Here is a 12045-nt window from a genome sequence, read left to right on the forward strand (position 1 = left end):
CTGAGCTACCACCTTGTAATCTCATTGAAGATGTTGACAACTGAGTTTCAAAGAATGTGACATGCCTAAACCCCTCCCTACTTATGTATCTATAGCTCAGCTATGATAAGCCCAAATTCAAGTACAATACTCTATCCATTTTCACATTTTGCCTATTGAAATACTGAATTGAAAAACTTTGTTCACCACTAAGTAACCCATGTAAGCATGTACTGGAAAGGTCATCAGCACACAGAAATATTCAGTTTAACTAAATTGTACTACCGTATATTAAATCTTACTACTCTACATAGAAAATCTTAAGAGGAGGTGAACCACCTGTAGACTGTTCAGTTCATTTTGTGAAAAGAACAGTGGGTTCTATCCGACAGGTTAGGAAACCCTCCAGAAAAGATTTGGCAGAAAAGCAGGATGCTGCAGAGAGGCAGGGGAAGTCCTGTTGCACAAGTGGAACTCACACAATATTGGACTCAACCCAGTATTTTTAGCAGAAACTTACTTGCCTTTTCATAACTGCATCAATGGATTTTAGGTGTGCTACAAATTTAAAATGTTTTTAAAAGTTCAAGCACTTCATAACAGAAGCTTCTAATGTTCTTTGATAACGTATCTGACTTACTAGAAATATTCCATATAATACATATAAGCGAGCAAATGGAAAAACACACACTAACCAATTGTTACATGGCATTCACACGGTAGTGGCAGTTTAAGCTGCATAATCCTGTTCAGCTGGCCAATAGCATGCTGAAAAAGAGTGTGGCGTTATTAATAATAGCTCAAGATATGCGAAGTAAAGAATGTTTGAGCTGCCAAAAAAAGGCAGGTAGTCTGAGGCAGGCTGAAATTCTTGATCTGTCTTGTTTATTCTTATGTGCTTCAGTGATCTAAATAGGTATAGGAAGCATTCTTATGTAAATGGAATTAATTATAAATACATTAAGATTAAATAGTTCATGCCGACTTTGGCGATGTGACTCAAAGAATGGCACCACTAGTTTAAACGCCCTCTAGTTGACCCAGTTGTATCGTGCTGCCCTCAAGACTAACTGCTGTCAAACTGGTACCTTACTCACTAGAATCCTGTTACCCACTGCTGAGTCCTAATCTATTTGTAAATACTTGTTCAGAAGACACTTTGGAAATTCTCTGTAAGCTTATTTAACCTTAAATCTTCCAGGGGCAGGAACAACCATACTACAGTGGTACCTCTGGTTGTGAACGCAACCCGCAGCAGCCCGTCTGCACACATGCGGATTGTGATTTGCCGCTTCTGCGCATGACGTCATTTTGCGCATCTGCAAGCGGCGAAACCCGGAAGTAACCCTTTCCGGTACTTCCAGGTCACCGCGGGACGTAACCTGAAATAACGTAACATGAAGCGGACGTAACATGAGGTATGACTGTACTGAAATTCAGAACGGTATGTATGCATCTGAATGCTAGCTGCTAGGAATCGCAAACAGAGAGAGAGTTCTGTTACACTTAGGTCCTGCTTGCACTTTCCACAGGCATCTGGCTGACCACTGTGGGAACAGGGTGATTGATTAGATTGGTATCTGGTTTGATCCAGAAGGGCTCTTCTTATGTTTATATTAACTACAAGATGTTCCTGTTTGGTCTTCGCTTCTCCTGTAGTGAGGAGAGCAAGGAGCAATTCATTCCAAAATTTGCACTGAACTAGTCCCTAGTGTCTGCCCTTTTAAAAACTGCTGACTAACAGCTTAAGAAAGCTTTGGACCCAGTGGTCTGGTTCAGAAAATGATTCAAGATTTTAAGCAACACAAGTTATGAAACTGGGAACGAGAAGTTTCCTTGCCTTTCTCCCATCACACACGGACTTTGGCACAGAGATCCTGGGTTGTAATAAGCTACGTCCAAACTGAGAAACTCTGGCTTAACAACAGACCACAAACCAGGAAGGAAGTCAGAATGTGATCAATCATCTGAACCAAGCCACTGCCACACAGCTCTATAAATCAAAATATGTGGGGAAATAGAAGGTTGAAGAGCAACTGCAAATACAAGTCATGTCTGCTTTGTCACAGACTACAGGAAAATTAAGCAAGTGTCAGATCTGGTCTATAGGCAGTGGGCTAAAGTGAGTCAGAAACTGGGAGTCATAATCAAGAGAAATCTAGGAGGCAGGACTGCCACAGCAAGTCAGGACCAAAGAGCAAGAGCAGAAACAAAATGTGCATGCAACACATGAGAACCCAGCTGCTCAAACAAGTTTCAATGAAAAGCACGTCCTCCTTATATACTCCATGCTCAGGAGGGATCAATGAGCAGCCGCTGTGGTGGAGGCAGGATTTGGAAGATTACTCCCTAAGAGGCTGCAGCTATGTGGCTCACCACATGGGGGAGTGGTTAGCCATTCCCGGCAATAAAGGATATTAGACGCTGATGAAAAATGTAGTACTATATAGAATTTGCTGGGACAGAACAAAGAGGATGTAAGTAGTTAAATACAGTAGAGACCACTGTAAGTAGGATAGTGCAGAAAGCGGCAACTCTTTCCCCAATGCATGAAGCAAGCAAAGCCACACTAAAGGGAAGGGATAACCCTCTGTTAAATATGGCAGAAGTCAGTATGATCTTGCTGCTCCTTGCAGTAGAGAGCCTGATCCATCCAGAGCTGAGGTGTAAGCTGACCAGCTCCACCTCCCTTGTGGCTGAAACTATGAAGGAAGCTGCTGCCCAGGCCTGTACTGTGAAACTGAGTAAGGAAACCCGTCACATAGGGATTATGACAAGTGGTAGTGGACTGGTGACTCAGCAGCTATTGCGGATGAATTATTTTTCAGTTACAGTGGTACCTCTGGTTACGTACTTAATTTGTTCCAGAGGTCCGCTCTTAACCTGAAACTGTTCTTAACCTGAAGTACCACTTTAGCTAATGGGGCCTCCCGCTGCTGCCGCGCGATTTCTGCTCTCATCCTGAAGCAAAGTTCTTAACCTGAGGTACTATTTCTGGGTTAGCGGAGTCTGTAACCTGAAGCGTCTGTAACCCGAGGTACCACTGTATTATTAGTTCCATGGAACTGTATTGTTTATGTAATTGTTAGAATCTGCTTTCCTAGTGAGCTCATAACCTGTTTGATATGGTTATATTTGTTGTTTGCTTTTTAAAAAAGACACTCTGTAACTGTTGTGATCCACTTTCAGCTCTGCTTTGGTACTGAAAAAGCAGCATACAAAAGCAGCAACTGCTACAGGATAAAGCAAGAATGGATTTGAATTAAAGATGAAAGACTTTAATTATTTAGCAACAGAGCAAATTGCAGGCATTGTTATAGACCTCACACTTACCCCTACAGTGGTTTCGAGTTTATAGCATATACAGTACTACAGGGTTGTGCATTTTCACCATGGATCTCTTCTTGCCTAAAGTACACCAATGTTGCCATGCTCAAAAGCAATATCTGAATGAAAAGGTTCTCCAGTCATCAGTGTAAGCTTTTAAATTCATGATATTTCTTTTCCAGACCATGTATGCCATCATCTCACTCATCCACTCCCCTTACCATAGGTTCTCTTAGATTTTAATATAACATTTATTAATTTTCAAAAAAAAGGTTGTAATAGATTCTGCAAATATAATGTTATCAAACAGGATCTTGTGGCAATATACACAGTCCCTATACAGTTATAGATCACTGTCGAACAAATAGACATATAATAAAACCAAAATAAACCACAGGTGTGTGGAAGATTGAAACTAGAACTATTTATGGCACAGACATAATTGTTAAACAAAACAAGGTTACAAAACATGAACCCTGTTATATCAAGGGAAGGCAATTAAAGTATTCAAATGCCCTAAGTCACTATATCAGCAATACTTGTTCATAGGTCGAGGGGGGTCCTTGGCCATGTTCCTCCTTGCTTAGAAATGAAATAAAGTCAGGTCAAATCATTATCAACCAACACTCATGAGAATTTTCCACATTAGGCAGGTAAAAATATACAGGTAATTTTATTGCATTTATCCTGCAGCCATAGGCACTAGAAAAACATTCATCTTTAATCTCTCACTGTTTACCTTGGACACAGCCTCTGAAACATACTAAAAAGTGATGAATGCTAACATGTATGATACAGGCAATGAATTTCAAAAAATCCATCCCATATTCATGTTGGGGGTGGGGTGGGGAAGAGATTAGTTCAGCAAAGGGGTGCAAAGCTAATTTCAGCTGGGAAAGCAAAATGTGAAGTAAGAAAGTCCCACTGAATGGCATGAGGCTCAGCAGGTTAAAACTATCAAGGAATACAACTGAGAATATCTATGCAAATTTCCCTCAGTCCAGTCCTCTCAAGTGACTGTGCATGCTTATCACTCTTAGCAGTGGTGTTTTTATTTTACAATCATCAAGAAAGCCAAGCCAACTAGAGTTCATTCTGGAGCCAACTCCAGTAGTTGGCAAATCCCAGCCCTCCCTTTCCATTTTGGTTGCCATGTAAAACCTTTCTGGAAGTAGGAGATGTTTGACAGTGGAACGGACTCTCTTGGAAAGTGGTAGACTCTCCTCCTTTGGACGTTTTTAAGCAGAGGTTGGATGGCAACCTGTCATGTATGTCTCAGTTAAGTTCCTGCATTGCAGGGAGTTGGACTAGATGAGCCTTGGGGTCCCTTCCAACTCAACAATTCTATATTTCTATAACAGGCTAAGCATTTGTGTAGATCCTTTGTGGGTGCTACTGCCAGCAAAACAAGAAACTATTAGACGAATGCATAAAGAAATTTATGGATAACAAAACAAATGGAGACCCAATTCTAACTGTGCAACATGGCTGCCGAAAGCCACCTCAGTGTAATGGAGACACATAAACTATAGCAGCGACTTCTGTACCTGGATACAAACAGCATTCTAGGGAACAGCTATTCTGAAATGTTGATGCCTGCCATATTCAGACTAGGGTTTTGGAAGCAATACTACTGTGTTTACTTTAGAACAAGGCCCAATACACCTACTTAGAATAGCCACAAGTTAGGCTGTTATACATAAGAGCTATTAGGTATCTACCAAATACCTAAACAATTTTGAGAAAGCAAAGATCAAATCTGAGAATCACTGAGGTTATTCATCTTAGTGTGTGTCTCTGCAGTAGACCAATCAGGATGATGATTCATCAGTGGAAGTTGTTAGTAGGAGATGCTTCAGTCTCTGGTGGGAGAAAAGCCCAATCTCCAGAAGTCCCAGTCCAATTGTTAGATCTATAGCCCTCACTGATTTATGGCTCTGGTCAGCAACTAACTGGCAAAAGGTAGTGCAAGGTGGAAGGTGGGTTTGTGTCTCCCCATCCTCACCAGTGTCCAGAAAGATTTTCCTGCATTTTCCTCAATACGACAGTAGATGAGAAGAGGCAGGCAGAGGCAGGTGGAGGCAGCATCCTAGACCCCACTGAATAGTTGCAGAGGACTACAAAAGCACGTACATTCTCACGTTGCATGGGGAAGTCAGCTAGGTGGGAAGCAGCACACAGCTGTTGCGTATACTACTTTGACCTGCCCTGGTCCCTGCCATTGTCAGGACACATTTCAACATTTACCAAGTGCAGCAGTGGCAGCAGATCAAAAGAAGCGTAAGGGAGAATCATATGCCACTTCTAATGTAGCCACTAGAAAAAATTAAGTATATGCTCTTATGTACACAAGTGTTCTGTTTCCACTCATAGAAAGGGCAGGAAGGTATTTTCTGGTCTGGGTTGATATTTGTACAACCAGCCATAGGGCAAAAAGCAGCACTTGTGGTTACAACCTAGAGAAAAGAATGGTTTCCTACTAAAAGCATCAGATGCATGTGTGAATTGTAGTAGTACAAATTTTCTTTGAATGTGTGAAAATTACTTTATAGTGGTCCAAAATCCAATGACCAATTGAATGCAATAAGGATAAACCTGCACATCATACATCCCTCTTGAAGAAAACTTATTGGACAAGTACAGATCTCAATATTCAATGCACTCACAGATTTTTCTACCCGACTTCTTACTCTGCTTACACTTATGAGTGGAATCCACTAGAAAACAGTTGTCAGTTTTCAGGATATAAGTAAGACAGAAATATTGGAACTGGTACAATGGCAAACATTTCTTAGCCTAGAAAGCTGACAGGCATGCTGTAGTTAAAGAAAACAAAAAAGGAAAGAACTTTCTTGATTACCTATTCATGTTTATCAGCACCTTGCCTTCTGGTACATATTTTAAGGAGTTTCTTGTAAAAAAAAATGCTAATACATACTATTTTGGCAAATATGTACAAAACATTATACACAACTAACAAATTCCATTTCACTTGCTTTGAAGGGGAAAAAATAGCAAAGGCTCATTAAGTGCGTCTTAGAGCAACTGTAAGAGCAGAGCACAGAAGGATCCCAATGCCATTGAACTTAGTGCTTAGTAGTAGAGTAGTATAATTTTTGTTTCACAATAAATAAGAAAAATACTTGAACGCTGGTATAAAGCCTTCATAGTAAATCAGTAGTTTCATAGGAGTGCATTATTCTAGTAATATATATTAATTGCTTAATTCTTCTTTCTTTTTTTTTAATATCTCCATGCCTCAGCGCTTTGCTTAAAATTACTTTAAATTACTCACCTTTGACTTTATGTAGAATGGAGATGACTGCTGATGTATTGCTAAGTCCATGATACTATTTGAGTTTGTGACAGTGTTACTATTAGTGCGTTCATCATCTCTGCTGCTTTCATCAGATTGATCAAAATCATCACTGTCCTGGTCCATTTCTTCCTCTTCCTCCATCTCCTCCTCCTCTTGTTCACCAGCATGTTCATCTTCTTCCTCCTCTTCTTGGTTACCAGAATATTCTTCATCCACTGCAATAAATCTGTTGTTGTTTTCTTCTAATTGTTCTTGCTGGGACTCATTTCTGTGGCAAAGTCCAGGCTCCCCACCACCTATTTCCCCATTCCTTGCCGCGTGCGCTTCCTCTTGTTGCCGTAATTGTTGTTGCTGCTGCTGCTGCTGTTGCTCCTCCTCCACCACTCGATTCATCTGCTCTTCATCGACTTGGCTTGAGGAAGCATTACCTCGAATAGACCCACCAGTTCGTCGTCTCTTACTGCCGACAGACAGCAGTTCTTGATTCATTTCCAAAAGCCAGCTTGCTACTTCTTGGACCTTTGCTAGACTATCTGAAGATGCAAATGTTTTCACATTCTGAGAAGAAAAAAAGCAGAGGTAGAGAACAAAGATTAGACACTTTTATCAGCGCATCAGTTATTTATACAGAGCTGGGTTTTACGTATTGCCCTGACTCAAGAACAGTTCTAAGCCCAGCATGGAAGCCTTATTTTAAACCTGAAGCTGTAATATGGCCATTCCAATACCAAATTAAGCCCTCTTTTTATGCATTTTATAGTAAGTAATTAGTTTTATACCTTTAGATTAACTCCAAGTGTCAAGATGGAGGGGGGAAAGAATATGAACACTGAGCACTAAATGGCCCCATTAATATAATAAAGTTTTTGTGGTCCATAAAACCTAAGTTAGGCACCCTGGGCAGTGCCAATTATAATGAAAGCAATATAGAAAAAGAAATTGATTGTCTCTGAAAAGTTTCTTCTAAAAATTAATTTCCTTCATAACTGGTTAGAGAGAATGTGCTTTCCACAATTATGCTAATTATTTCATTTGACAATGTATCTCAGGCAAAGTTGTTGATGACAAGATGAAAACATGCAAAAGGTCCTCAATGTGAAAAACAAACCAGTGGCTATTCTGTTGGATACAAAATAGAACCCAAAAAGACTGAAGTTTAAAAGGGTGTTTGGGGGTCTGTTTATAAGACCTCAAGCTGCTAAATTAGAGTAGATGTCATTAATTAATTGATCAATCAGATATTTCTAGATCACACTTTTGTAGAAATACAACATGGCAGTAAGCACTATACCAAAACTCACAATACCAACTAAAACATCAATAAAACAACAGAAAAAGTCCATAAATACATTTTACACATTTCATATTTTAAAGGCCTGTCTAAATAACAGGGGCAGTGTCTGTAAGAAGGAAGGGGTGATTTCTGAACTTTTACTGGCAAGGAGTTCTGTCCGCAGCACATGGCCTGCCAAACTAAAGGCTTGATCCCTAGTAAAGGCCAATCAAACTTGAGGGGTGTGAGGAACTACAAGAAGTGACCCATCAAAGGATCTCAGTGATCGAGGTGGAGCATAAGAGAGGCAGGCCGTCCTTAAGGTACATTGGTCCCAAGTTGTTCAGGGCTTTGTGAATTAACCCAAGAACCTCACACCTGACCCAGTAGCAAATTGGTAACCTGCGCAAATCTCTCAGCAGAGAAGTCACATGCTGCCAGTCGCCTGCTCCTGTGAGCAGTCTGGCCATAACATTCTGCACTAACTGCAACTTTGGGATCAGCTGGAAGGGTAGCCCCACATAAAGAACGTTACAATAATCAAGTCTTGAGGTTACCAATGAAGCACGGTGATCAAGCTACTGCGGTCCAGGTAAAGGCACAGCTGGTAATACTGAGGGAGGCCAGCATGCTAGCAGAAAAAGTCTTCCAAAGTACCTCGGCCACCCTGCTGGAACCAAAGGCAGCAGAGGTGGACTACCCAGTGTGAAGTCCTTAAGGATATGCAGGAGTTCTTCTATTTGATGCATGTACCCATTTAAAGTATTATCTACGAACAGCAAACACCTGGCGGTTACGGTGAGGGAGCCAGATTCTGGGCCCAAAGGAGCTGCCCTTCCTGTCTACCATCATAGCACTGATCTTAGGTCAGCTGGTGGACAGAAACAGAACTCTGATTATGATCAGAGCAGCGACGCCTCTGAGGTGCGTAGAGATTGCACTTTTTAAAATGTTTATATATGCAGAAGTCTCAGCTAAATACAAATTCCTTCCAAATATCTGTCTAATGGAATTAGTATAAGTATTACTTTTAAAATTAAACCATGTCATTTTAAAAAGGAAGCATGCCATGTCTTTAAACATCATAAAATTATTCAACCCTATAAATTCAAGCTGTAGCATGTTGACTGTAAGTCATGTGGAGTGATACGATGATGGAGACATTCTTTTATTTTTACCCCAAACATATAACATAACATAGGCTATGATTTCATGTATGATACCTATACAAAACATACCGTATTACTTGTGAGAAACATGCACCCACTTTTTTCAAAAAGACTCAATGACTGAGAAACATATTTGATTAGTTTCAAATTAAAATTTCTATAAAATTGATTTCCAATGCTATTTGCAACCCATATATTTTTGATGATTCACTATCTACTTCACACAGATTTCATTTAATACACTGTGCCAGAAGAAACACAATTCTACGTATAAAAATAGCAATGGCAGACAGACATATTTCTCAGAAGCATGTGGTTTTGTGTAGTATAAGCAGATAAATATAAAAATTTGCTACAGAAATGGCTTGAATTGTGCTTAGTCATTAAGTGAGCAATTAACCAATACCACTAGCAATAATGAAATAGCAACTATAATTTTTATTGGCTAAGTATGCAGCTTTTGGAATAACTACAAGGAATTCTGGTCACAATCCGAACAAGTATTTTTAAACTAGTGTAAGGGCTTCTACTTATCTAGGTAGAGTGAACATTAATTCTCCATACGATACCACAAACTGCTTTTGCAATTCCCTTCCATTTCAGAGATCCTATAAAGCCTCTGGAGGAGAAGCTGTGCAAGAAACAAAAATCAAAAAGACTTTGGGGCATGTGGAACTAACTGATTGGTTCTTTATATATGTGCCAACACAGAATAACAGGGCTAACACAATTGGAAGATCACCGATAAATTAAGAAATTAATTGATTTACAACATCCCTTCCTTATAAAAATATCATAGATGATACAACATAATGGGTAGTGGCTGAGAGCCTAACCTAGAAGGTCCCAGTTCAGCTCTCATCTCAGTCCCAAGTTCACTAGCTGGCCTTAGAAAACCTACTTCTCTCAGCTTTGGTCACCACAACACACACCCCTACAATAGTAGCATCGTCCCCATATCTACTCTAGGGGGGCTGCTGTAAGGATTACGCAGCTAGCGTGTCAATTTATGAGGAACATTCTAAGGTATGAGGGTGGCGCTGAGGTCTAAACCACTGAGCCTAGGGCTTGCCGATCGGAAGGTTGGGCGTTCGAATCCCCGCAATGGGGTGAGCACCCATTGCTAGGGTCCCTGCTCCTGCCAACCTAGCAGTTTGAAAGCACGTCAAAATGCAAGTAAATAAATAGGTACCACTGTGGCGAGAAGGTAAACGGCATTTCCGTGCGCTGCTCTGGTTCGCCAGAAGCGGTTTAGTCATGCTGGCCACATGACCCGGAAAAACTGTCTGCGGACAAACGTTGGCTCCTTTGGCCAGTAAAGCGAGTTGAGCGCCGCAACCCCAGAGACGTTCGTGAGTGGACTTAACTGTCAGGGGTTCTTTACCTTTACTTTAAGGTACATTACCATCATTACCTTGTTAGGTATTACCCCATCTCCTATGAACAAGCACCTTTGGTTATGGGAAAGCTCTCTCACACACACAAGCACCAGTGCCACACAATGATACTGCAACAGTGAAGTTTATACATAAAACATACTCAGATCGCAACACTGATTAGAAGTACAGTATTGTCAAATATGGTTATGTTGGGAGGCTGAAAAAGAAAATATGTTAAGTGAATTCCCATGTTGATCCACGAGAGGGCAGCCTCTTCTCTGTATAACAAGTTAACCAAGCTAAAAGCGAAATGAAAAAAGTTACTTGTAGACAAAATTTGTTGAAAAGCACAGCATGCCATTAGGATCATCTGCTGAGAAACGTGCAATTTATTTTGTCACTTCATAACAGTTTTTAAAATTATGAACTGAAGCTAATAAATTAGTATACATAAAGCAGGTAGGATAGCTCATCTGGTTAGAGTGTGGTAGTCACAATGCCAAGGTTGCAGGTTCAATGTATGGGACAGCTGCATATTCCAGCACTGTAGGGGATTGAACTGATCCTCAGGGTCCTGATTAATTTATTAGGAAGACAACATGTGCAGGACAAAGTAGTACTGGATCTCTCTAACTAGTCTATGATAGCATTACGATAGTTGAAGTATCAAATCAATACCTTATATTTTAGAAATTTGCTAGCAAGTTCAGATATGTCTCCACTGACTTACAGTTTATTATTACTTTTTAATAATAAAAGCTGTCTTTTCCCTTTTTATTAGATTTTTCTAATTCCTATAATTCTAACCTATTCAGACTTTCAAATTTGATCTCAAACAGTACAGTGGTACCTCAGGTTACAGACGCTTCAGGTTACAGACTCCACTAACCCAGAAATAGTACTTCGGGTCAGTGGCGTAGCGTGGGGGGTGCAGGGGGTGCCGGGCGCAACATCTGGGGGGGGCGCTCGCACTCGCAGCTCTCTGCCCCTACCTGGCTCCACGGGTTAGGGGGCGCAAATTACTTGCCTTGCCCCGGGTGCTGACAACCCACGCTACGCCACTGCTTCGGGTTAAGAACTTTGCTTCAGGATGAGAACAGGAATTGGGCGGCGGCGGCGGCGCAGCATCAGCAGGAGGCCCCATTATCTAAAGTGGTGCTTCAGGTTAAGAACAGTTTCAGGTTAAGAACTGACCTCCGGAACGAATTAAGTTCTTAACCCAAGGTACCACTGTACTGCGGTATCCCATTAAAAAGTGATCAAGGGGACAGGTAGAGACAACCTGTTTCAGTATTTTCATATTATTTGCTCTTTATTACATAAAACATCCATATCTTCTCATGAAAATGTTTCAGTGTTGACCCCAAAGGTTTAACAGGAAAAAAATCCATCATCAACTAAAACTGGGATAAAACACAGGGTCAGGTTCAAGGTTCTTGTGTTAATATACAAAGTCCTGAACACCTTGAGTCCAGCATACCTTCAGGACTGCCTTATATCCTGGTTCAATCACCAAGATTTTCCAGAGGAGGGTTCTTAGCTCTTCCGTGTGCTAAGTCTAGGACTGGCTTCACCTAGGAGTTGGGCATTTACTGTTAT

General features: G+C 40.7%; 1 protein-coding gene across 4 annotated transcripts in view; it reads right to left on the reverse strand.

The window, feature by feature from the left end:
• FBXW7 (F-box and WD repeat domain containing 7) overlaps positions 1 to 12045 on the reverse strand; it is a 116729-nt gene that overhangs the window by 65374 nt on the left and 39310 nt on the right. For all 4 annotated transcript variants that reach the window (XR_014515134.1, XR_014515135.1, XM_083457315.1 and 1 more), the window contains exon 2: positions 6602 to 7183. Coding sequence is in view for 2 of the 4 variants with exons in the window: in XM_083457315.1 (XP_083313441.1) it covers positions 6602 to 7114 (513 nt within the window). In the remaining 2 variants the exon portion in view is untranslated. The remainder of the gene's footprint in view (positions 1 to 6601; positions 7184 to 12045) is intronic.

This window comes from Podarcis tiliguerta, assembly GCF_965153285.1.
Source record: "Podarcis tiliguerta genome assembly, chromosome: 9".
In the NCBI taxonomy this organism is placed as follows: Eukaryota; Metazoa; Chordata; class Lepidosauria; order Squamata; family Lacertidae; genus Podarcis; species Podarcis tiliguerta.